At 45.5% G+C, this 26,395-nt stretch overlaps 1 protein-coding gene across 5 annotated transcripts in view; it reads left to right on the top strand.

Moving 5' to 3' along the window:
• Positions 1 to 26,395, top strand: part of NECAB1 (N-terminal EF-hand calcium binding protein 1) — a 121,538-nt gene that overhangs the window by 75,298 nt on the left and 19,845 nt on the right. For all 5 annotated transcript variants that reach the window (XM_033125774.1, XM_033125773.1, XM_033125775.1 and 2 more), the window contains 2 exons: positions 3,721 to 3,818; positions 24,732 to 24,868. In XM_033125774.1, coding sequence (XP_032981665.1) covers positions 3,721 to 3,818; positions 24,732 to 24,868 — 235 coding nt within the window. The remainder of the gene's footprint in view (positions 1 to 3,720; positions 3,819 to 24,731; positions 24,869 to 26,395) is intronic.

Genomic DNA, 26,395 nt, shown 5'->3' with positions numbered 1-26,395 from the left:
TTTAAGTTAATTTTTGCGTGTGGGGTCAGATAGGGTCTAGTTCCATTTTTTTTTTTTATTGTGGCAAGGCCCCAATTTAAATTCTTTAAGGAAAAGGTGAAAGTTTGTTTTGAGCCCACAGGATCTCGATTGCCTCTAGGTCAGAATAATCCATATATGACAGAGGCACATCTTGGGGCAACTCGTTCTGAACCCCTCCAGTCTATTGTCTAGGCTGCTTCATAATTTTGATGGTTAGAGAGGAGTCTCTTTGAAACTCCTAATTGAAACCACAAGACATCCTGAACATCTTATCATTCTTACAGACTTAAATTTTACCAAAACTGTCAAAAAGGCCATTTTATAATATTCAATAGTGATTATCTTCCATTTCATCAAAATGGTAGAGCAACACCAAAAAAAAATATTGGAACACAGGGTTTCAAGACAATAACTCTGAAAAAAAACTATGCCCCCATTTTACAGGTGAGAAACAGAGCCCGAAAGGTTAAGGTTTGGCCAAGGTTGTACAGCTAGGAAATTGCAGAGCCTAGATGTAATCCTGTCCTGAGTCTGACAGCTCACCTGTCTTTCTGTACACCTGTCTTGGAGAGGCGTGAGTATGTCTCAGCCGCGAGATTGCCTGAGCTGAGGTGGGATGTCATCTGCCGGTTGTATGAGGGTTTCTTCCAAAGTCTCAGCCTTTAAGGGTGAAAGTGGTGGCTTGTTGGCTAAGAAGGAGGAGTTTCCAGATGCAGCCTGGGATTGGAGGGTGGGTGGAGGAGGTTGCGAGAATCGCTGGTAGGACCAGAGTAGCTCTTATGAGAAAAGGGGGTTGCACAGGAAGGGAACAGGGCTGACCCGAGAGCATGCTCCCCAGGGACTTGGGGCCTGTGTGCTGCTGGCAGCCACACCTGCGACTCCTCCCCTGGTCCTTGGGGCAAACAAAGGAGACGCGTCTCTACCTGCACTTCCCAGTACGGCCCCTCTTGGTCACAGGGAGTTTGGTAAGGTGCTTCCCAAGGATACACGTACGCCTGTCTGGACATTCAAGATTTGCACAGCACTGCCCATCGCCTGATCTGAGAGACTGAGCAGGGTCCCTGCTCATGGAATGAGCCCACTCACATCTTCCAGGAGAGACAACAAGGAGTTTGCAGCAAGGACTCTGCCAGGCACTTCTGTTTCCTGCAGCACCTAGGTGGCTGGATGAGAAGTGAAGTAAATTGGGATGACAGATTTGGGAGCTTTAACAAAGGCAGCTAATTTGTGCCTGATTTTCAAGGTCAGAGCTTGGGGCTTGAGAAGCCTTCCTGAACTTTGGGGCAAGAAGTGGGACTGAGAGGACCAGGGTTTCTGGGTCCCATGCTGGAGTCTGAGAAGGGTCTGTAGGCATCACCCGGCATGCAGAACTGAACCATGGGACAGACCCCCTGAGGCCTGTCAGACAGGGTGCTGGACAGCATTCCTTCATGGCTTGCATTTGCCACCTTCGCACCATATGTGTCTTCCGTTCTTCGGCCCGGACAGCTCCTCCATTCCGACGCGGACATCAGTACTTGAGATGCTACAGGAGGCGTTATGTCCCTTACTGTCTTCCGTCTCTGAACATTTCTGTTGGAGTCTCTTTTCAGGGCACAAAACAGCCATTTGATGATGCCACTCCATTCTTGTTTTTAAAAAATATATATTTTCAGTGTTTCCATGATAAATACCCTTGGGATAAAATCTAGACTCCCTAAATGGACAAAAACATGAGCAATATGGAATCATGTAGGCGTATAATTCTCAAAGTCTCTTCCTCACCTCTTTTTCCTGATATTGATCTCTCCTGCTAACTGCTCGGGACGTATTCTTGCAGACTCTTTAGAGCAAATGCTGACCGTGCTAGGTAGGTGCGTGTATGTTTTCCAGCAGTGAAGTCATACATGTGAGCCACACACCTGCGCACCCTCCAGCTCGCTTTGTCAGGAAGGCTGCACAGCGTGCTGTCACCTTCCTGTTTCACGCAAGCCCTTTGCAGTGGGCTGTCAGGGTGTTTGCATTCCCCGCTGGGATGCACAGCATTGACATAATATCCTTGTTGTGTAATCTTTGCAGTTTTGCACGAGCAGGCCTGGACTGCATTTCCTAAAGTTGTAATCACTCGGTCAGAGGCTGTCCAGCATGCAGGCCCACCATCAGTGTATGAGCGTGCCAGGCCTGTCCCCTCTCCCCGTAAGTGTGAGGCCTCCCTAAGGAGTCACCCTGGCCATACCTCACTCCGGTCAGTCAGCACTCAGCTCCGTCTTCATCAGGAGATGGTTTCTGAGCTCTGGCACTGAGCCAGGCCTCTTCCTGCCATCTTTAGCTGTGATCACAAATCCATTGGGAGTGTAACTACTACTTTGTTAACGAACCATTTTAAACTAGTTTTATAACCTTACTCGTTTTTACTGACCTCTTTGGCAAACCTTGAACTTGGTAGCCAAGTATTTTGAGATATTTGTAAGTGGAAAAACAATTTATATTATCTCCAGGGACATTTACTACTTCAGGCAAATATCTTGTCTGTGAAAAGATGTATTTTAGGAGGTAGAACTTTCCTTCGTGTTTTATTCGTTTTATAACACTGCTTTTTAAGCACCAAATTTTATTTGTGTTCACTTAGCATATGTCTGCCCTCTTCCATTTAAAATCCCCATTACACTCTGCTTTGATTCTTTGTGTATATTAAAAGTATACTTTTTTTGTATATTTTTTGCTTGTTTCAACTTAGTATGGATTCTGTTCTGATAAATAACTATTTTTCCAACATAAGAATATTCTGTGGCCACATTAACCGCTTGCGGTTTATGAAGAGTTTTGCATGGAGAAGGTCAGACCTCTTTGTCCACACCTCCAAAGCCAGCATCGTAGCCCAGAAGTAAAATGTGACTTTGCAGCAGGCATTTATGGAATAGCTGCTTTCTCACAGTCAGCTAATCCCTTCCTAGAGAACCTTTATGTAGATGATTGGCCCCACACTGGTTTTGTGGAATGTACAGTCAGGAATACGTTTGCTTTTTGTCAAGAGCATGGCATTTGCTTTCAATTTATGTGTACACACTTTGTATTTCGACAAACATACCTAGAATTGATGTATTGCTCACTTGTGTTTTCTTCTCAGAAGTCTGCACATTTACTAATAAATGAGTTGGTGCTATTTCCCATTTGTTATTAATACCATGTCACCAAATAATTCCACCTGGGTATCTAATAAATTAATCAAAGCAGTTTCCACTAGACGTGCTGAAGTCTAGCCTGGTGGTCTCCAGCGGCTTAGTGTGATTGTACTTTCATTCACTTTAGTTCCATAAACATTGGCGGCACATGAGAGAGACAGTGACACACTGCAGCTTATCCGAAAACAGGTTCCCAGTTTTGGGGCGGGCCTCTGACCTCCTACGGTAGTGACAGAATGCTGGGTCTTTTCAATACAGGACTTTCTGTTAAGTTGGTCTTGTCTGTAGACCCAAGTTCATATTTTCCCATTTTTGTAGGAAAGAATATTTTTTCAAGAATAGTGGAAAGCATCCAGGTTTTTTATTTTTAAATGAAATAAGTACAGTGACTCTTTGGTCTCATTTGAATACCTTCCAGTTTTCATGTGTAACTGACATTTTACTTGTTTTACTCATTTATGGAATAAATAGTTGATTTTCTTGTTTTATGATTACCTAAATGCAAACATGAGTTTATTTCAATACTTCTACTTTTCAGAATATTTTTCTCAGCACTTGGGCGAGTATGAAAATGTACTATCAGCACTTGAAGACCTAAATCTTTCCATCCTGAAGGCAATGGGCAAAACAAAAAAAGTAAGGAAATGTTGGTGTTTATTTTTCTATAAAATCTCTCCTTTGAAAAATATTTTTCATGAACATCATACCTATTTTCTAATGCGTCAAAAGTATCCATTTGTTTTTCTCACTGATAATTCATCTTTGTTCATATTAAATGAGCTGTTTTGTTCATTCACAATACAGTTAGAAAGCATTTACGAGCTGTCAGGTACTGTGCTTCGTGCTGAGGATACAAGATAGGAGCAGTTCAGGCAGCTGTTACCTGATGTGAAACAAGTGTGCAGACGCCCATCACAGGGGGTGCGTGTGTCTGAAATTCCTGATTCTTGCTGCAGGGAATGACCCTGCGTGATCAGAGATAGGGTAATTCTAGCTCAGCAAGAACCAGACTCTCGGGAGGGCGTTCAGGGAAACAAGGATGGTCAATAGGCTGAAGTGCAGAAACCCCGAGAGTAGTGGGCGATGAAACGGGGTGGGAGGTGTGGACACGCCTTTCATGATATTGCTGACGAACCCAAGGGTGTCCTAAGTGCAAACTAATCAGCCACTATTTTAAGCAGAGCTGTGAAAACTCATGCAGTGTTTTGAAAAGACCATGCAAGAATTAGCTTGGAATTAGGGTGGAGAACCTGGGGTAGAATCAGGAAGGTGAGTGAGGTGGCGAATTCACTGATCCAGGGAGGGTGGAGGTATTGGCAGAGATACGGAGAAAAATAAATGAATGCAAATACATCTGAGATCCTGGCGGTAGAGCTTGGAGAAGGATTGGATGTCGGGGTGGGTGGGAGAAGGAAGCGTCCTGGCTGAAGCCTAGTTTTTAGCTTGTGTACCTGGCTAGTAGCACTGCCTCTGCAGAGAGTGCTGGGGAGGACCGGGTTTGAGATGGGAAGAGCCGAAGTTCTCTTTCAGACGATGGAGTCCAGGCTGCCTTTGAGACGCCTAAGGAAATGCAGGCCAGCCTGTGATACCCAGGCCTGGAGCTGAGAGGTGAAGTCCAGACGGGGCTAGAAGCCTGTGGGTGTCAGTTGTAGGCAGAGAGCCTGAACGATGGCATCTGCAGACAGAAGATCTCGTGAGGAGGGGAGGGGACCCAGCCCGAGCTGTAAGGGACTCCAGCTCTTGGTGACGTGTGGAGAGGATGGAGCCAGTGAGAGTCAGAGGGGGCGTGGGCAGAGGGTGCAGAGGGTGCAGAGGGGATTTGGTGAAGTAGGGAGTGAGCAGGACTTGACCAGCATGGAGTGGTCAAGCACCACGAGACCTGAAGTTTCCGAGACCTTGCTTTCCGCCAGAAAGCAAGAAGAGGAATGTCAGCTTTCACGGCGCACACCAAGAAATGCAGTTCTGCAGCATGTATGGGGTTTCTGGGCAAAGACAGCAGATGTACACGTGCACTGAGCTCTGCTTGCGTGAGGCCCCATGAAAAAGACTGAAAGGAGATTTTTTTTAATGGGAAATGTATAGCAACAAAATGTGAAAACTGAAAAGCAAACGGACATGTGGTCGCTGCATCTTTATCAACCTGGGTGGGAAAAGGTCTTTGCATGAAAAAAAAAAGAAAAGAAATGATCAAAAATAAAATTGGGAAAGGTTCTTTGTAGCTCAAAGATGAGTGAGCGCATGAGGCTGACAGTTTTCCAGCCTTTGTGCAGCTGACGTCCTCTCAATGCATCCAGCACAGTGATCCTTCCAAGGGAGAAATCGAGCATTTCCTTTTAAGAATCTCTGTATATTTTTACCCAGATGAAAAGTCCTATCTCTGTAGGAAGGGCTGGCTGTTCTGGGCTTTCACGAGAAATGAAACTCCAGCCGTTGGTGGTTTGTCCCTGGCAGCACCTCTGTCTGCTGTTCAGAGAATGGAAGAAGCGGGTTCCGACCACTCAGCTTGAACTCAGGACAGATACAGCCTGTCGTCACGACTGTCCTCCTCTCTCCTGCTGCCCGCGCCCCAGCCCCCTGATCCTTCCGTGGGCTTAGCTGGATTATTGTGATTCGCTGTGTTTCTGGAACAAGCACCAGAGGTCAAATTCCATGGGGTTGTTTGAAAGCCCTGAGAGTAGCTAAAACCTGAACGTCTGACTGGAATTTCGCAAAACCACTGGGTTGTCAGCTCATTTTTCCTCCTGCAGGCGTGAGAAACTAACTTACCCACATCACCATTTTGTGTTGTGTGGAGGTAGACTTCTCGTGCCCACGCTGACATTCCCCGTGGGCTGGGTTGTGTCCCTTAAGCCTGTGGGAAGGCTGACAGGAGCTTCTCGCGAACTGAGTAGCAGAATTCCCAGGGGGTTGTGGTCCCCTTGCGCAGTGACTCTGGGAAAAGGTCCAAAATTACAATATATAAGTAGTTTATAGTTTTCTCTCGAAAGTTATTCTTCAAATAAGCACATCCTGGAATACATCTTCAGGGTTAGTAAGAAGAAAACAGACGAGTCCCAGCATCCCTGGGCCTGTCTCTTCCTCGCCTCCTGTGCCTGTCTTTGGGGTCTGTGGTGTTTGTCTCCTGGCATCTGTAGACAATTTCATGTCAACAACCACCCCTCTCCTCTCTTCCTCTCACCGTGTACTTAGCCTCTCAGCCTCCCCAGGCTCTATATTTGTTTCACTAGTGAGACACCACAGTGTTTTCATGTAGGAGAGTTCTTACTGTAAAGGAGGAGGAGAAATGGCGGTAGGTCTCAGAATTCATATCTGGGGAAAACATCATTGATTATTTTTACTATACTATTGATTACTATAACTACTATGTAGGATTTATCATTAAAAATTGCTTTTGCTTCAGGTAAAATGTAGGGGCTAAAATCATAACATGGGTAGAATAGTGAAACATCCTCTGAAGCTCAGAAAAGGCAGGGACTTTCATCATGAACATTTCATTATAATCCTTTTAACTATTTCCAAACATAAAATGAAAAAAAAAAAATCCTTGGCCTTCGGAGCAAGCGCATGAAAACATTTTCCACAAGGTGTATTTGCCATCCCATGTGTTCCTTGAAATGGTCTTTTATGGAGTGTGTTTACGAAGGAGAACAGGAGAAGCCCGTGAGGCCTGAGCCTTAGCATCCTTCCCTCTCGGCGAGACTTGTGCCCACTGCTGGCAGAAGGGGCCCGGGCCCTTGGAAAGGCAGCTCCCCCGAGACGGCCCCTGCGCTCCCAACAGGTCTGCAGAACTGCACACTCAGGCGTCCTGGGCAGAGGGACTCACCACCCCCGTCTGGGCGGCAAGGGGCAGGACTGAGGTCAGAGACCTGACCAGTTCACGTGAGTCTGCTTGTGGGGTGTCAGAGGTGAGACACTACGGTGCTGAGGTGATCGCTATGGCTCAGAGAGGAGTGTGTGAATAGTTCAGGCAAGGTCATTAAGGTGGTGGCTGGGACGGGAGGGACTACTCTCCCGAGAAGCTGGCGGGCCCAGGAGCTGCTGGCACCCGCCTGGCAGCCATGTCACTTGTACTTTCTAGCCGTGGGCATGGCCCTGCCAGGTCCTGGCACCTGGCCTGACCTACCTGAGCCACATGTCCAGACAGAATCTGTGTGACCTCCTCCTTAGCACTTCAGGCCTGTTGGCTGTGAGCAGGGAGGGAGAGGAGGAAGCAGTGCCCCGCCATGGTCAGGGCGAGCCTGCGAGTGGTTGATGGCTCAGGGCGCGCTCTGTCCTCTGTGCTTCCCAGGGCCCTGGCGAGGAGTGGTAGCAAGTGGAAACTTGCTCGTTTCACAAGTGTGGAAACTGAGTAACAAAGTACTTCGATGCTTTATTGATGTCACAAAGTTAGTGAGATTTTTTTTTTTAAGTTAGTGAGATTTAAACCTAGCGATTCTCATGTGAAACTTTTTAATTTAAGGCTTATGTAGTCCTGTATGGGACATGTTACAAATATGCAATTCTGAGTTCCATCATGGCACAAAAACTTCCCGTGTTACAGGCATTTGGTCTTTGAAACAGTTGACCTCTTCAGAGTTCAGCTGTGGACCAGCAAAGGCTGGAGACTTCCAGCTCCTTTGATAAAGTTATTTCTAATTTTGGTTTAGGCAAATGAACAAATAGGTGTCCAGAGATGAGTGTGACATGTGAAGAACACATTAAAGAAATTGCAGACAGGAGATGATATTAAATGCTGAAACAGTAATTAAACGCTGAAAGCAGAAGATGAATGGTGCATAGCAAAGTTCTGGGCAAGGGAAGTTCACATGTTTTTAAATACACTCGATCGTCATCAGAGAAATAGACGGAACTGTAATTAGAAAGCAAGGGAAGTTGCAGCCCATGTCAAACGAGGGGTGTGGGCCTTTTTAGGGGAGTGAAATATATGCAAAGACGAGCTAATACCCTTGAGAACAGGAGGCAAAAATATTGGTGAACTTGTGAGTGTAGGTAGATTTCTGAGGGTCCACAGGCGTCCACGTAGGAGATCAGCTGGTTTTCCTTAAACAGCCCCCTAGTGACGCCGATCCGGCATGTTCGTTCCTTGTGCATTGCCTCCCGAGACCCACGTTCACTTGCCGAACACACTGGGTGGGGCCTGTGCTCGAGCTCACGTCCTCCCTCGGCGGACCATCTCTGTGTCCTGACCACATCTGCTCCATTCTGTAAAACTCAGGTGTATTTGAACATGGGAAAGTACACCTCTACCCTGATGGCTGTTCTTTCCAAACAGATTTTTCTGTTTCACCATTTCTACATAGTTTCATAAGAGTTATAATTATTGTTTTCCAATTCTAAGTAGAATTTTTATTGGATTCACATTAAACTTGTAAAGTAATTTTGAGAGAAATATCTCTTGGTAACATTGTACCTCCCCATGCAGGTGCATATCTGTTTCTAGATTTATTCAAGCTTCCCTTTACGTCTCCTTACATCACTTTATAGATGATTTTATATTTTTGTAGCTTTTATAAATGCTCTGCCTCTCCATATTCCTAACTTAATATTTGTGGCATGTCGGAGAATGATGGATTTCTGTGCATAGACTAACTGGGTTAGCTGCTGTCTTGAGTAGCTGCTCTGTGACATGCCATTTATCTTCCTTTGCCGACCTCATGAGCTTGAAGCTGAAGACCCATTGCCACTTCAGTGGCAGAACCAACCCATCTTATCTGCAGTGTCGCGTTCTGACTCACCTCCCATCTTTCTCATCTGAACTTGGAAGCTATACTTTATGCCTGTTGTATTATATAAATTTTGAGTTTCTACTTCAGTGCCACAGGTAATGATAAATTATGACTCTGCACCTGAAAACCTTACATACTAGAGGAACAAGATAATTTTTCACAATATCACATATAAGCTTTAAAAGATTAAGTCACAAAATCCTACAGACTCGTAAAACATTAACATATTCTTTATATATTTTTATTGGAAGAGGAAAAAAAGCAGTAATAATACAACAGTGAACACATAATGTATTTAATTAATTGCCAGTACATGGATATAGGCCATGAATAAACTTGACATTCAAACCAGAAATCAGTGTTAACTGAGCAGTCAGATAAAACTTCAGGAAGAGGTGAGCCTCAAAGATGGGCTGGATGTTAACAAAGAAAGAAGAAAGAAGAGTCTGCAGGGAAGAACCCTTCTTTCACCTTTTAAAGCCGGCTGTTTGGGAGCTGGTTCTGTCAGAGGCTCGCATTCGTGTCCATAAGTGATGGCTTGTTGATGGAAAGAGTCAGCTTGGTCACATTACACCTTATTTACTGTTTCTTGAAGGAGTATACAAATGGCAGGCAGTGATCTTGCAAATAATCTTGAGTTGAAAGGACTTAAAAAACAACTAACCAATTCCTAGGCTGTAACAGTTAGAGGCCCCGGGTAAAGTGAGGGCGCCTGTAAAGAATCACTGTCCTGGTGACCTCTCTGCTTCCAGGCAATTCCCATCAGTCCTGCCAACCCTGGTCACCCCCACCGCGACCAGAGGGAAGGTGAGGGGAGGAGCTGCTGTGTTTGCTGTCATGTCCCTGTGATTTTCAGTAGCTGTTCATTTCCTTCGTGGAAATCTTTGTTTTTCTTTCTTAAGTTGCTGACTGGAGCACTTATGTTCTTAGTGGAAGCGGGGAGTTAATTTTCTGCTGGTGAAGTGTGAGTACCAAGTACACTCTGTATGTAGACAGAAAGCCGGTTTGCGTCGCCAGGCGTACAGATCTGAACCACACTCACCATCATGCTCCCGAACAGCTGATATTTGGCACGTTAAAGCTGCGCAAGGGAGACAAGTGAGAACAGACATTTCTGGGGGCTTCACAGCGCAGCACGTGGCTCTTTCTGTCATGAGGCTGACGATGGAGGTGACTCATCCTTTAGCGTATAGAGGGAAACATTGAAACTGGGCTGTGCTGTATTCCTCAGGTCTGACAGGCGTCAGTTACTGTGAGGTCGAAGTTGTGTTTTTCCCTTTCCTGTTTTCCATTGCAAAAACACTATTTCTTAAGGATTAGTTTGCCAAAGCCCTGATTGAATAGTGTATTTACAACAGAATGAGTGTGTGGGGCGTCACACTGGTCCTCCTGTGTGGCCCCAGGACACCCGGTGCTGTGTGATGTTCCCTTTGGAAAGATTAGTTCTGTGACCTGCCACGTGTGCCCGAGCATGTGACCTGTAGTGCCAGCAGACCTGCAGGGTCACAGATGTGGGATCTCATCTGTGGTGTGGCTCAGAAGTGACCCACTCCTAGAGCTCCTGTGTCTTGGACCAAATTCCGTCTGAGTTCTGTTAGGGATCACATTCACTTTTCAGGACCACTCAGTGCCCTGCACGTGGCCTGACTTGTCAGCCGTGCGAGGAGATGATTTATTAGTGCGTGCAGGTGTCAGTGCTGGCTGTGTTTTACTCTGTGAGATGGAACGTCTACGCACACAACCGCTTAGCTTTTGTTTTTGAACCAAAATGATAAGAATGCCATAATGCCGCTAGCGTTTATTGAGCAATGACCACTTACCAAAGACTGGCTGAACACCTTTCGTATCTTACTGAATTCTAACATTTTATTTGGTAGGTTCTGCTTTGTTCCTGTAAATGTCTAAAAAAACTGAGGCCAAAAAACAGTTCAGTAACTCACTCAAGATCACAGCCAAGATGTGGACAAAAATCTCAAAGTGTCGCCCTGTGAATTTCTTCCTAGCTCTCCTTGGCTTGAAACTACCATGGTTTCTAGTCAGTTTTTTTTTTTAAAAAAATGACAAAAATCATGATTGGGTGGATAGAAGAGAAAATATTTTCGGACTTGTCAGTTGTTATAGTTACCTCCTGCTGTGTAACAAACTTCCCCCCAAAATAACAGTCATTTCATGCAGTTTTTGAGGGTCGGAAACCCAGAAGTTACGTAGCTGAGTGATTCTGACTCAGGTTGTCATGAGGTTGAAGTTAGCAAATCTAGCCCACACTCACGGGGTGAAGAATTAAACTCCACTTCTTCACGGGAAGAATATCAAAGAATATGTGCACGTATCTTTCAAACCGCCGAAGCAGTCAGCTTTTTACTCTGTGTGTGAAGATGGAGTGCGGGAAGGGAACCTTTGTCTGCTTTTCATATTAATATCTGCCTCCATTAAAAGAAACCCAGTTGGTTTTTAAAACTCTGACCTGCACGTCCGTTCCTTGTCTTAGCAGAATGGCATTAATGCTGAAAAGTACTGCGAGTCAGTTGTGTTTTACCTGTAGAACCATGCCTCGGGCCACATACACAAATGGGTGTTTAATGAGCAGTGTGACAAGCATGTGTGACAGGGTATGAAACACCTTTTCTGTGTTTGAGTTAATAGTAAAGATGGCTATTCTAAAACAAGCTTTTAAAGAAGTACTTCAGGGGTACCAGCTTTCAAAGAGGGTTCCAGTTTATACTGACTGAAGCTGCCTCAGCATGACTGCGTTCAGTCACTGGTACAGCAGGAGAGCCTGCTGGGAAGGGAAGGGGCCTCCAGAGGCTCTCGAGCAGAATGGTGCCATGCAGAGCTCAGAATGCACTCGGTGGGAATGGATCCAAGTACACACAGTAGGGACAGGAACTAGGAACGCCTCGCTCTGTCCGGTTGACGTGGACGCTGCCGGAGTACACAGCGTTGAAACTGAAAGATCTGTGGGCAGAGTTGCTGGCAGAGGTTGGGATGGAAGTCACGTAATGATGGCAGAGAGGTGACATGAGCAGACGTGTGAGGGACAGTGCACTGTGGTCGCGCCCGTCACTTTGTATTTGCCTGTCACCCTGACTGTCTTGAGGTGTCTTGTGCAAGGGCTGGTTAAGGCCCCGGGAAATGTTTGAATACATACCGGCTCGCAGGAGAGCTGAGCGTGTGTGCGCTGCAGGGGACTGCCCAGCATGAATCAGCTGGAAGGGAAGAGGGGTGGGGTGACTGCAGTCTTTTCCTGGATGGTGGGGGCACCAAACTGAGTGCCCACCCAGGGCACTAGGAAGAAGGTGACCAGGGAGCAGACTCACAGGATTGCCACCGAAGAGCCTGCCCAGGGCGGCAACATACCGTTCTGAATGTCGCAGCTCCTGGAGGGAGACTGCCTGTCTCTAGTCCCCTGGGGCTCCACCAGCGCCAGAGGCAGTCAGGGCCCCGCAAGGGGCAAGATGCATCGTGGCCAGCAGGTGACGGAGTGGGGGGGCTGGAAAGAAGAAGGTTTAGCTGCTGTAATCCCAGTGCTCGTACACGTCTGTGTTTTGAATTGGGGGCTGTCTTTTAGAAAGCTGCACATCAGCATCAGCTTTGCTCACAGTTGGGTTTTTCCTCGGTCCATTAGGTTGCAACTTGTCTATGAAATGGCTTTGTCTGTGACACATCTTGAGGTCCTGATTTTCTGTTCTGTTCTCTCATTTTGAGAGCTGTAACTAAGATTGTAAATGTGGCAGAACATGGCAGGTGCCGCTGAGCAATATTCTTAGAGTATCTTAGAAACGGAAGCTTCATTTCCATGCTGGTTCTATAAAGTGCAAGAAGGACAGAGAGACACCGTGTAAGTGTCACATAAAGGGCATTGATGCCATATTCAGGTAACTGTTCTCAGTTCCAACTGCTTTTTTCCCACGTAAATATTGTTAATATTGACGGTGATAGATAGACCCTGATTTTCTCTTAGTTCGTCAGGAAATGCGCAGTACTGGAAGAAAGAGGGACCTACTGCTATTTCCTTGTCAGTTGTGCCTTTGAGTTCTGCGGAGGTCACTCATTTACAGTAACACATGGAAACTGTATTCCCCCAAACTCTGCAAATCAGCATAAAGACAGCGGTGACTCTGGAAGAACAGTGTCAGAACTGGGAGAGAGTTGCCTTGGGTCCCAGTCCTGCTACCTGCGAGGGGACGCCCCAGTGAGCCTGTCGTTCCCCATTTGTCAGCTGTGAACAACTGCACTTCTTCCCTCGGCTGTTGCGAGGGTGACGTGAGGTGTGTGTGCTGCATGTCGAGCGCTGTCTGGGGCCCATCTGGGGAGTCAGAAGAGACTAGTTCTCCTTTTACTTCCGGGTCATGCCCAAGTTTCAGCCTTTGTTATTGGAAAACACTGCAAAGCATGTGGTTGGTAGCTTTATCCAGATATGATGGGTTGTTTCTTAGAACAACAACCAAAACATTTTGTTTCTACAAGGAAGAAAGAGAACTCAACAGAGGAGCAAAGTACTCATCTAAAAAAAGTTTGGAAGGTTCATCCTCCAAAGGAAACCTTCAACCGGAAGGCCCCGTCCTGATTCTTTTGAAGTGACAAGAACTGCAGCACTCCAGAAACTTCCCTTCAGGAAAGGACACAGGCTTCGGGTGGCCTGTGAAGCCCAGTCAGGAGCTGAGGTGACGGGCTCGTTCCTGGGAGAACGCCAGTCTGCTGGATGCACAGGGACGCGTGTGTGTCCTGAGTGACCGACCAGGCTGCCATTTACAGACTGACGACAGTCAGTCACAGAGCCGCCCGGAGCCAACAGGAACTCACTCCTCACAGTACAGGGCAGGGCTGAGAGCGGAGCACGACTCCTGGTGGGCCGTCTGCTCATTAACGTGATCGATACACACCGCCTGCAGCGACAGAATGCGGCCTCCTTTCCGTCCTTGGGATAGACTGTGATATATGTCGTGGTGCATGCTGGGTATGCCTTTCTAGATTCAGAAAAAGTCAGAATTTTGTAACGCATCTGGCCCCAGCAGTTTCAGTAAAAGAAGACTGAGTCAGGATGGCTCAATCAGCGTACAGGGTACTTTAAATAGGTTCCATCAGACCATCTGACACCATTGCCTGTCGGCACTGCCGAGGCACACAGTCTTGCACTGAAAAACACAACACCCTCTCTGTTTTTTGAGAAGCTCACTGCATTTCACAGGGCAACAGGCACATCAGGCGTCACAAGTGAAAATGAAGCCCCAGTGCCCTGGGGAAGTATGGGTGGCCTGTTAGCCCTTCAGCACGGACGCGGACCCTCGTAGGAGGCTGGCTGCTTGTGCAGGGGCACCGGCTTCTGCCCACTCAGGAACTGGTGGGCTTCGCTCCCGAGAGCAGTCAGGGCAGCCTCCTGGAACGCACGGCCGTTGCAGTCAGACTGCCGTGAGCTTGAGCCTCGGCTTAAAGAATTCCTTTTGCTGTTTGCTGGAGTTACAGGAGAGGCTCTGTACTGTCGCTTACATGCTCTGTATCCTGTCTGGTGCAGGCATCTGTGCTTCCCCAGGTGGTAAAGAGAACGGCCTTTCAATTGTATCCTACATCTGGAAAGTCTCTGTAATCACACTACCGATAGGAAAAGCCCATAATCACACACGTCACAATGGAGCTGTATTTTAATCAAGCCTCGGAGTTTCTTGTGAGAGTAGACTCAGACAGGAAGGAAGTCCAGGGCCCACCCCAAGGCCCTGTCTCTCAGCTCCCCACTTCCACCCACCATCACTCAGGACCCCAAATCCAAATAATAAACATAACCTTGTCTGTAGACCTGGAGTGGTACTAGTACCTGTGGATTGAAACCAATATTCCCCTACGTCAGTGAAATCGAGCATTATATGAACCATTCAGGAGCCTGTAAAGCCACAGAGCCCTGAAAACTGAACAGTATTAAATGTCTGGGGCCCGCTGGGGCTGAACTTCTCCATGAGGCCTCAAGTTCAATGGAAACAGCAGGTCCTGGGAGTGCTGGTCCGCGCCAAGGTGACGGAGCCGGTAGCTGCTCGGCTCAGGCTCCCGCAGGCCTCTGGCCCTGTCACACAGAAGCCAGTGTGATTCCTGCTTGTCCTGAGCATTTGGTGTCACAGCCACTGGGCATTCATTACCCCAGACTCGTCAGGCTACTGCAGGGGGCAGACACTCAGCCTGGTTCCTCACCTCCCTTCCTACCCACAGTAGTTCATCTGTTTCACCCCGACAGCCCCTTACGTGGCACAGCATACATTTATGGAGGACTGTCTGCTCAACTCCTCTGGAAAGCAGATGCCCCGATGGAGTTAGGGGTGCAGGAGATCGGGGCAGGCAGGGTCGGGGGGAACTCCTGGAAGGGATGAGGGGACAGGAAGCAGGAGGAGAGGGAAGAACCTTCAGACGGTGGTGACACAGGTCTGACACCTGGAGAAAGGCATGAAAAGTGGGCTGGAGGAGCCTGTGCCAAAGCCCCACCAGGCCAAAGGGGAGCCGCAGAGCAAAGCCTGCCCATAAGACAGGCCCCATGTCAGATGGAAATGGCCCCATTCTTTAGCCTTCACCACTGCCTGCGTGTGGCCTGGACAGAGAATGGCTTGAGCAGGACATTTTGTGGACCTGAATTCAGTCACAACTCACTTGTAAGCTGCCGCTGCTGGAGGCTGTCAGTCAAGTCGTCTGCCCTTCTCGGAAAGCCTTCACTGCTGCTGCAGGTACCTGGCTTACACCGAGGGCGATTCAGGAACGCGCAGCGTCCACGAATCCATCCAGTTCAGCTTCAGGAGATCCTGTCTCCTAAGTCTCACAGGTTTTCCAGTCTTTCAGAGTCCAGTCTTAACAGGGTTTGAACATGATGTCCCGGGAAGGGAACCACCTGACGTCCTCCTTATCTAATAACGTAGCAAACTGTAGTTCAGAGCTTGCTAAGAGTGAGAGGGTGGGACCCCCAAAATTGCGAGCTGGAGAAAGGGGAGAAACTCCGGGACAGAGACATGTGCAGTAAGGGGCTGTGACCGGACCAAAACAGACTGCCTACACCTGGCCCTGCTGCAGTATGTGATCTGCTGCTCAGATCTCATCTGTGTTTATGTGACATTATACAGCACACCTGGTCTTTGTATGTATTTCCTTGGTCCTGCTTTGACCCAGAAAGGTTGACAATGTACACCTTCATCGTAGGAAATAGTAACTCAGGTACGTCCTTATTCCTGCCAAGTTTAATAAGAAAGCTAAACATCATTGTTCCTAGAATGTTCTGGAAATATTCTGAGACCCAAGGTTGACAGGGCATGGGAAGGAAAGCAGACATTCCTTCCCAGAGTCCCAAACACGAGGATTTAAAACAGAGTGCTCACTGGGAGCTTTGAAGACCACATTCGTACTGAAAGAGCTGCTGTCAAGGCACCCTCCTGAGAAGGAGTGGAGTTTACTTAGTGTTTTTACATTTTCTTTATAGAATCATGTCCTTCATTTCATTAAGAAAATAAGTAAGTGAAGTAGCTGACCTCAGTCTTTATCTATTGAAATGGGAAGATTCAAGGGTCTCGTGAAATGTCAGGATGATTACGTCACAGTGACTGTAAATCTCCCCATGCTGGTCTGCTTGAAACCGGATAGCAAGGAGAAAGGGTAGCGTAGGCCTGAGAAAATCGCATCTCGTTTGGGAAGAAGAGGAAAAATGGTTCTCCCCACCCAGAGCTGGATGACCGGTGAACACAGACTCCATGTGTTCTAGGGTGGAAGCTGAGACCCGCGTTCCCATCTCCTAGATTTGAGGGAAAACCAAGGGCAGTGAATGGACTTGCCTAAAGTCACACAGCGAGGTCATGGCCAAGCCTGCCACCTAACACGGAATCGCATCCTCCATAAGGATCAAAACCATGATTCAGGATTGGGTAGAAATACTCAAATTAGATGCTTTCCATCCAGTCGCTGTTAGCACAGAGCCGCCTCTGAGCATAACGGAGGTTATGGCTGGAACCTTCCAGGCACAGGATTCTACAGCAGTTGCCATGGCAAAGAAGGAAAATCTAAGTCTCTGATTAAAGTGAACCCTTTTGTGAGACGCAGTAAGGTTCCTATCAGACGCTCATCACTATCTGTCCTTTCATCTTCCTCAGCACCCACGCCTGGAGCTCAAAGTGCCTACTTGAAATTTGCTGGCCATGGTTCACATAATCACCAAATTAATTCTGCTCCATCCATTTCGTGACTTTTTTCAGTAAACTAAATGTACTTTAATCATTCAGAATATTTGAATGTTTTGATTTCAGTTATGAAAAGTAGATTGATAGTGAGGTTATAACTTATATTTGTTTCTTCTAGAATATAAATTTTACCTTTCACTATTAAGGTTTTTGAGTGTTTGAGTCAATATGGAACATAGAAAACCTGTCTCAAATATTAAAGGAATAGAAAATTACAAACGAGATAACTGGCAGCCTAGAGCTATTAATTCTAGCATAGGTTTTGATAAATCTTCACTTGAAGGCTGTAAATGTTTCTGAGAAAAATCCTTGAGGCTGATATGATTTAAGTGTCTCTGCTCAAGAAAAACTGGGTTTCAAAAATTATGCTGCCTCTTTGCTACTATCAGCTGAAAGTGAAGTTCGGCTGCAATTCAGATAACGTATTCCCTCCTTTTAACTGCCCATTTTCTGCCCTGAAAAAGCTTACCTGCCGGCGGTGCCCTGGTGGGCACAGTGTTATAATCCAGAGCCTCTGACCATCTGAGCTCCATGGGGCTGGAACCTGCTGCTTCTCTCCAGAGATGTGTAACACCGATCCAGAATTGATCAAAAGGCTTTTTGTGTTTTGAACACTGTTTCATAGGACGCCGCAGAAAAAGAACACCTCTGTTCTAGCCTCGTCTAGGAGAGGTCTGTGATCTTGAGCGAGTCGCCTTAATCTGTGTGGACCTCATTTTGGAAATGAGAAATTTGGATTCACTGTTCCCTTCCAGGCCGTAATGCATTGTCTTCGGTTGAATAGTGATTGCCTATGAAATTCAGTGACTTCCTGATGCTGACTTTTGTTTTCCACATCGATAGACTATAGATATCTGTTACTGTTCTTAATTAAATGTGTCTAATGCCAAATGAGACTTTTTAGTGATCATATGCATTTAATGGAGGAACGAGAATGTCCTTTAATGGTAAACACTGTGTGTATTTAGTGTTTGCCTAAAACCTCATTTGCACCCTTTTTATGTTTGATGTGCGTTAATGTAAGGTCAGTATTTGTGAATTACGCATTTTAGTGTATACTGCAAAGGCAGTTACTTTTATTTCCTCCTTTAACACACCGTGCACAGCTATCTTTACAATGGGAGATTCAGTAAATAATAAAGGTACTGATATACATATTCTATTGTTTCCTTTTCAAAGTAAAGACTAGTCAATGAATTGGAAAGTAAAACTTCTTTTAAAAAAAGATGTGGTGAGAGTCATTTGAAAATAGAGGTTTAGAATGTTTCCTTTCTTAATGTTTCTCCGTCTTTATTATTCTTACTTACTGTTCATGAATTTCTGTATCTTACTGTGGTGAGAACACTTAACATGAGATCGTCCTCTCACGTGTTTGCATACACAGAGCAGTCCTGTCGCCTGTAGGTACAGCGGTGCACAGCGTCGTACACCGAGACCTTGAGCTCCTCGGTCAGTAACTTCCCGTTCCTTCCCCGCGTCTGGCAGCCACCACTCCACTGACCCTCTGAACGTGACTATTTTAGATGCCGCATATAAATGGAATCAGGCAGGCATTGTCTCCCAGCATTTGCTTATTACACATGTCATAATGTCCTCAAGGTTTGTCCGCGTGGTCACGAATTGCAGAATTTCCTCTCTTTAAAGGCAGAATGTATTCCATTGTGTGTGCACACCACATTGTCTTCGTCCACTCCTCCATCTGGGATATGTAAGTTGTGTCTGCTTCTTGGCTGTTGGAAACAGGGCTGCAGTGAACAGGACGTGCTAACCTCTCTCCGACATCATTAATTTTTTTTGTAAGCACTCACAAGTCACCATAGTTCTGTGTTTAATTTTTGGGCAAACCTTCGTAACAGCTGCATCATTTTGCATTTCCACCGACGGTGTACAAGGTTCCAATTTCTCCACATCCTCATCCACACTTGCCTTTTTTTTCTTTTTTTGATAATAGTCGTTCTGATGTAACATCTCATTGTGGTTTTGATTTTCAGCTTCCTGATGACTAGTGATATTGAGCAGTTTTTCATATGCCTATTGTTCATTCATATATCTTCTTTGGAGAAATATCTATTTAAGTCCTTAGTCCATTTTTAAATCAGGTTATTAATTTTTTTGCTATTGATTTGTAAGAGTTCCTTATATATCTTGGAGATTAACCTTTTATCGGATACATGGTTTGCAAATATTTTCTCCCATTGCATCATTGATTGCTTCCTTTGCTATACAGAAGCTTTTTCATTTGATGTCATCCCACTTGTCTGTTTTTGTTTTTGTTGTCTGTGCTGTTGGTGTCATAGCGAAAACAATCATTGTCAAGACCAATGTCTTGACACTATTCTCCTGTGTTTTCTTCTGGGAGTTTTCCAGTTTCAAGTCTTACATTTAAGCCTTTAATCTATTTTGAGTTGATTTTTGTATATGACATAAGATCAGGGTCCAAATTCATTCTGTTAATTGTGGAGTTGACTTTTTTTCCTATTTTATTTTTTATATTTTTTGAATTTTTTATTAGTTTCAGGTGATAGCAGTCCATGTTACTTATTTATTTATTCATTGTTTTATTTATTTTTTTATTTTATGATAGCAGTCTAATTTAAACTGATAAGTTTAATCACATACCAAAACTCTGCACTGTAACTTTTCCCCGTCCCCACATGTTATGTTGTTGTCACAGTAAACACGCATTCATACTGTGTATCTTTCAACATGTTAGTTATGGTTATACCTTAATATTTGTCTTTTAATTTTGATCCTAGAATTAAAAATGATTTACCGACCATCATTACAGTAATGCAGCGTTCTGTATTTGTCTATGTATTTACCTTTACCAGTGAGTGCCATACTTTCTTATGCTATTGCATTGCTGTTTAGCATCCTTTCATTTCACCTGGAAGAGCTGTTCTTTGGGTAACCCTAGAGATGTTGGGGTACGGGATGGAAGGACCAGCTCTCTCCCTCTGCAGGTTAGAGGATGAGAGCTAGGATTTTTCATCTCTGCTCTGTGCTGAGCAGGGGGCAGGATCTATGGCATCCCAGCCCAAGCCACTGTCTCGCTTCTCACCGGGCACCACATTGTGCCAAATCTGTCAGAGTTCCAAGACTGTCCAGACAGAAGCCAGTGCTCTGGTGAGCCCCCTCAAAAAGTTGGGGTGTTATGTGCACAAACCTGAAAGAGGCTGGGAGCTAGTGGTCGCTTCCTGATCATACGGTGCTGTGCTGGGGCCAGAGTCTCTGCTGAGAAGGTGTCCTGAATCTCCCTATTGGCTTCAGGGAGTCTGCTTTCACGTTTGCTCAAGGTGCAGGAGCCTTTCAGGTAGTTTCTGGATTATTCACAGGGAAGTTGGGACTTGTTGCTCAGTCAGTGTCTTTGTGGGGGGCAGAGGGCCCCGGGGTCCTTGCTGTCCCACTGCTGTCACTCACCTAGTTATTCAGAGTAGGAAACTGGAGTGTGATTCCAAAGCCCATCCTCTTTCGAGCACACCACAGTTGCCTCTTTTCCTGAAACTTCCCTGATTATTCTGATATAAAACATACCATTAATGAGCTGCATATGGAGAAAAGGAATGAATTATGTGTTTACAAATGCCAAGGGTCTCACCTCTCTCCACATGTGTGTCACACACACATGCACATTATAGTTTTTGTGCTATCAGTCCAATAAATATTAAAACTAAAATATCCTTTTATCAATAAAAAATACTTAAAATAATGCAGCTGATTCAAAAACACAGGAAAATGAAGTCTATCAAACATAATGGGACTTAATCTGTCAGAGAGCTAGTTTAGTGATTGTATGTAACACTGTCATTTTACATTTAATTCCACTCAGTCATTCTGCTTCTAGGAGTTTGCCTAAGGAAATAATTTAATATGTGTACAAAGAATATTCATCATATAAAGTTTCTGGTTTTTCTTACTATAAACAATCTAAATGTCCAAGAATATGGGATGGGATGAATAAATTAATGTAATGGAACAGACCACTCAGCCATTAATAATTATATTACAAATGGATATTTGTGGACATGAAAGATGGTTGTATTTTTAAGTGCAAACAGCTGAAGCACGTGCCATCGGGCACATACAAAAGGGAAGACTGGTGCTCAGACTGTCACATTGAATTCAGAGGATTAATAGCTGAGACCATCCCCATCACCCAACAGCTAAGAGTTCTCTTTATGAGAACTATCAACAGTTCAGACGCATAGCAGTCCCTAAGAAACCCGACTTGAAAGCGGTTGTCATGCTCAGGATTTTACTTTAATGAATCCTACCCCTGTTCTAGCTCGCCACACTGAAACATGGATGTTCTGGCTTTCCAGCCGCACAGATGGAAATAGTCATGCTGCCGTGTTGCCACCTTCCGCTTTATGATTCATGTAACATGCTTCTCGATGACCTGCTGGAATGTTCTTAAGACCTGAGAAACATCTGTTCATCTCCTTGCTAATATACATGAAGGACTAAACTGTATTTGAAACCAGAGGCAGAATCTGGCTATTGGATGCCACCTGTACATGTTTTTACTGCTTTCTTAGACGAGTAGAAGTGGTTTTTGCCAGTCTCTCAAATTCCGGGTTTTGTTCAAAGGAACATATGCCTTAAGCCAACATATCAGTTGGCTTATCAGGGAGTTCAGCATGCAAACATTACAACCAACACACTTGTTGAGAATAAAAAGGGCCAGGCTTTGACTTTTTCCAGCTTGTTACCTATTGAATTTTCTATCTGCTTCTTTTGTCTTCCTAAGGAACGTGTGTGTATCTGAGAGAAAGAGCAGGAAACTGGACCTGTGCCTCCTGGGTCTGCAGTTCTAAACCCTGGGTCCAGAATAGGGGAGGAAAAAGGCTGACAGGTGGCCCAGAAAGTGAGCTGAAGACCAGCAGTCTGTTCAGAACAAAGTTGTGTTTCTCTCTGTTGCAGAGCCCACGTGAGCAGGAGGCAGGGCAGCAGCACGCACTGCCAGCAGGGGCGGGACGCCGGGTGGGCAGCTGTTTCCAGGGGGCAGCCAGGGCGCTCCAGCGAGTCTCCAGCTGGTCCCCATTTTGCACGACCCTTTAAGCGATTGTGAGGGAGCTGCCATGAGTTAGGTTTCGTTCTGGGTATTCTGAAGGTGGAGATGATTGAGACGCGTTGCCTCCCTTTAAAGAGCTGGCCTGAGACGGGGGAGATGAAGTAAACCACAGCTTATAGTGTGAAACGACAAGTTCTGTACCGCAGGCAGAGAAAAGGAAGAGTGTTGCGGGAACACAGAGGGAAGGGAGCCTGCCTGTTCCTATGAGGAGAGGTGGTGGGTGTGGGGCAGGGAAGGCTGTACAGAGACGACACCGTGAGCTGGGTCTGGGAGGATGAGCAGAAGCCATAGGAAACGATCTGTTTTCCTCCCCAAGGGGCGGGCAGCGCATAAGAGCAGATCTTCATAATCGGCGGAAACGCGTAATCGTGCCGAGCCTTAAGCTCGCCCACCAGCCCTTTCAGTGCCCAGGCCTCAGCGTGTCTGCCATGCGGACCAGCTGGTTGTGCGTTGCCCAGTGTCGGGAGCGTCCCAGTGAGGACAGCAGACTCCGCAGAGCAAGACGGAAGTCTCAGCACGATAGTGTGTAACTTTGCTGTGATCACACAGCGCCGTGACAGCCAGCCGTCCATACACCTAAAGCTAATGTCCCCAAGAGTGCGAGCAAACACAGGGAGTTCTCAGTTCGCAGGCGTTTCTCTGCAAACAAGCGGGTATCTGTGAGCCTCTGTGTGGGCCAGTGAGGCCTACAGAGGTCTCAGGCATGACCTTGGTGTCTAACTGCAGTGACTGGAGTGTTTCAAGTGGGTAAGTGGAAAAAAGTTTCATTTCCATAGCGCTGCCATGACAAACACTTAACATTTAAATGCGAGAAGCAGGAGGCTGGTGTTGGGCTGCATTGCTCAGTAGGTGGGCACGTCCTTCACTTGCCAGGCTGCCCACAAGCAGCTGTAAAGCGCCTGTCATTTGCTTTGGGTCAGTCACGCTGCACACCCGTCGCAGTGACTACTGGCAGAATCTCTGACCACATAATTATGTCTTCTCATTGTAACCAATTTCATGTCAACATATGTTCTAGAAAATGGAAATGACTATGGGGAAAGAATCGAGCACACCTTTCTTCTATCACATTTCCTTTCCATCTCAAAGGAAAGCTTTACTCAATTAAAAAACTGAGAAATAATTTTCAAAATTTACGGCCACAAAATATTTAGCAATCTATTTGATCAAATAAAATATTTTGTATAGTTTTTTAGCTTGAAGTAACTCACCAAAATGCCTTATATTATTATGAGCATGTAATGTTTTGTCTTATGGTTAGTTTCTTGGGTAGAATTTAAAGGTATTAAAATTTTTTATTTTTAAATAAGACCATTAAATCCAGTTGATACAAAAATTTTCTGTAGTTTACCTGCAGAAAGTGAACTTGAAAAGGGACTGATGATTGATTGAAACCTTTTACAATTTCAAATTGGGAAGGAAATTAGGTTTTCTATGACATTCTGCTAATAGAAGAATTCCAAAGTAAATTACATTAGGAGGCCGCAGGTCCAGTATTCCCGGGTTTAGAGGTGATAGCAGCACAAAATATGTGTAACTTGGAATGTGCCAAAGTTGTTTAGTCTGAGTTGTGAGACAGCCGAGACCTGGAAAGATGAAATAACTAAGTCTTCTTAGTTTGGGCACAACCGTCCATAAGGTTCCCCAGCACATCGTGTCCCCTGGCATTATCTTGTCACCACCGTTCCTTTCAACCATGAAAAACATCATTTTGTTTAGGGGCGAAGCCACATACATTTTTCCTTCGCTGAACTCATTCCCAGCCGAGGCTCTGAGTCAGGCTTAGCCGGCTGCTCCAGGACAGGGAACGGCTTCTGGCACCACTTCACCCCATGCCGCTTGGGTTGTCTTGTTTCTTGGTTCTCCCTGAGACTGGAGGACAAGCGTCCGCGACCCAGACCACGCTGGGCGAGAGCAACTCGTGTCTGTGGAGATGTCACTTGACCTGGGGCCGATGACATGCCCGGAGCTCCAGTGGCTGCGGTGTTGTACTGCAAGTGACATGCTCATGGAGTTCAGGTGTCCCTTCCGAGGGAGGGACAGAGAACATTAAAAAACTGTTTAAATATTCCGAGCCCAACACATGCTGAATTTTGAGATAACTGCACGTAATTATTTCCGCTGCAGTACACTATAGATGAGGCATAATAAATACATGGAGAGGGAAATAAGCCAATTGCTGAAACGTGACTGCATTTACTTGGTAACAAATGACACAATGGCACCATCATCATGCAAATGAAACAGAACAAAGCCCGAATAGTCACATTCCAACCTCTTTTCCAGATATTTTTTATTTTCTTACCATTTTCTGTTCCATAATTCTACTGAATCTTGTCCTTTTCCCCAGTTGAGGCGGGTCACTTAGACATGGGCTAGCCTAGTCATTTCTGCAGCACTTTTATTCAGCTTCTGGAGGGTGGGTGGGTCTCTTCTCCCCTCTGTCTCACCTTTTCGAAGATGAAGCTGAGATTGATGGGTACTTGGGGGGGGAATTATTCCTAGTTATCTTTCCCTGCCATACTTCTAATAGCATGTGTTTTGTCATCCTTAGGACTACCAAGAGGCCTCCAATTTGGAACAATTTGTAACTCGATTTTTACTGAAGGAGACCTTGAATCAGCTGCAGTCTCTCCAGAATTCTCTGGAATGTGCCATGGAAACTACTGAGGAGCAAACCCGTCAAGAAAGGCAGGTTAAATGTTTTCACATTATGTCTCTTTAGTGAACTGTGTTTACAGAAAACCAGTTGAGGGGCATTGTACTAACATTAGTGAAAACTAAAACTGAGAATTAAGAGATTCAAACAGGACAGCAGGGGCTGCCACTGGGTGCTTGTGTCTGCCTCTTAAAAGATGGGTCTCCTTCTCCTCTTACTGCTCCTCATGTCTTCAACACATTTTAATGGAGAATGTCGTAGACGAGGAAGGCTTTAAAAGGCTCTGTGATGATATGAGGACACATTTCACATTGTCCCAGTCCTTAGAGCACTGGTGTCTGTTCCATAAACAAGACGTGAGCTCTGAACCTGAGATGCAGGGTACACAGTGACCGGTACCATAGGCAAGGTAAAGCAAACTGCCACGGGATTGCACAAGGTAAAAAATTAAATATGGATAGAGGGATGAAAGACAAGTTCACGGCATTTCCTGATGACATTTGACCTCATCTTGCCAATGGGGATAATTTTAAAATGCAGAAATGATGGGAACGAGCCTTACAGGCGAAGTGAACGTGGATCTAAAGGGGAACCTGAGAATTCGGTTACCATGATTATGGAAATAGGGAAAAGAGAAAGATGGGAAAGGATTTCACAATCCAGCGCCAGCAATAATATCACTGAGAAGATAAGTACTGATATTATAACAGTTATGTAAATAAAAGCACTAATGCTAAAGAGAAAAAGCTGAGTTAGAAATGTGTAGAGGAGATACCAAAATAATTCCTGCCAACAGTTGGTGCTTTCTTGAGTTGTCATTGTTTAGAGAAGAGCTTGGCAAAACTCTCACTTATGCAACATATTTTTGCAAGTGTTACTTTAAACCTGTAGATATGACTTATCTAACTTTTGCATTTTAAATTAGGGAGAAACACAGTTTTTTGAACAGGTAGACTGTTCTGTAGGGTTGATTTTTTTAAACAAATTAATGCATACATAATTATTAAGACTCTCAGAAAAACAGTGGAATTTTCAACCGTGTGTTGACAGTGTTGTGAATGAGTGAGCACCACCAAAATTGGACAAAAAAGCCTGTAATCTCAGCTCTCAGAGCTCGTGCAGCTGATGAAGGTGCGTGCCCTCCTTGCCGGCCTTGTACCATTGCAACTTCCTGTTTTCATTGCACTGGGTGATTCCATATCAAATGGCAAAGTAGAACAATTAGGTCTAAAAAAGCACCAACCCAGCTCCTCAGGTTTGAGCAAGGATAAGTGAACATCATGAAGCCCAGTGAAATAGATTTCACATTCCTACTGAAAAAACAAGGCCTAATGTCTTTTGTTTAGATTTTTTGGACGTAAAATGGATTCTTCTTTTTTACAATCAGTCATTTGCCAGCTGAGAGGAGGCTGAGGAAGTTCTCAGCAACCCGTGCTCGCATGCCCTTTGGGTTGTTCTGTAGCCTCCTCGGGCACACAGGCTCTCTGTCAGGCCGCAGCCTGGCCTTGAACTCTGACCGCCGCCAACAGCTGCACAGCAGCTGTATTTACTGAGAGGGA

Source organism: Rhinolophus ferrumequinum, chromosome 14, assembly GCF_004115265.2.
Source record: "Rhinolophus ferrumequinum isolate MPI-CBG mRhiFer1 chromosome 14, mRhiFer1_v1.p, whole genome shotgun sequence".
Classification (NCBI taxonomy): Eukaryota; Metazoa; Chordata; class Mammalia; order Chiroptera; family Rhinolophidae; genus Rhinolophus; species Rhinolophus ferrumequinum.
Note: the sequence above shows the minus strand (reverse complement) of the source record. Positions and strands in the feature narration are given on the sequence as shown.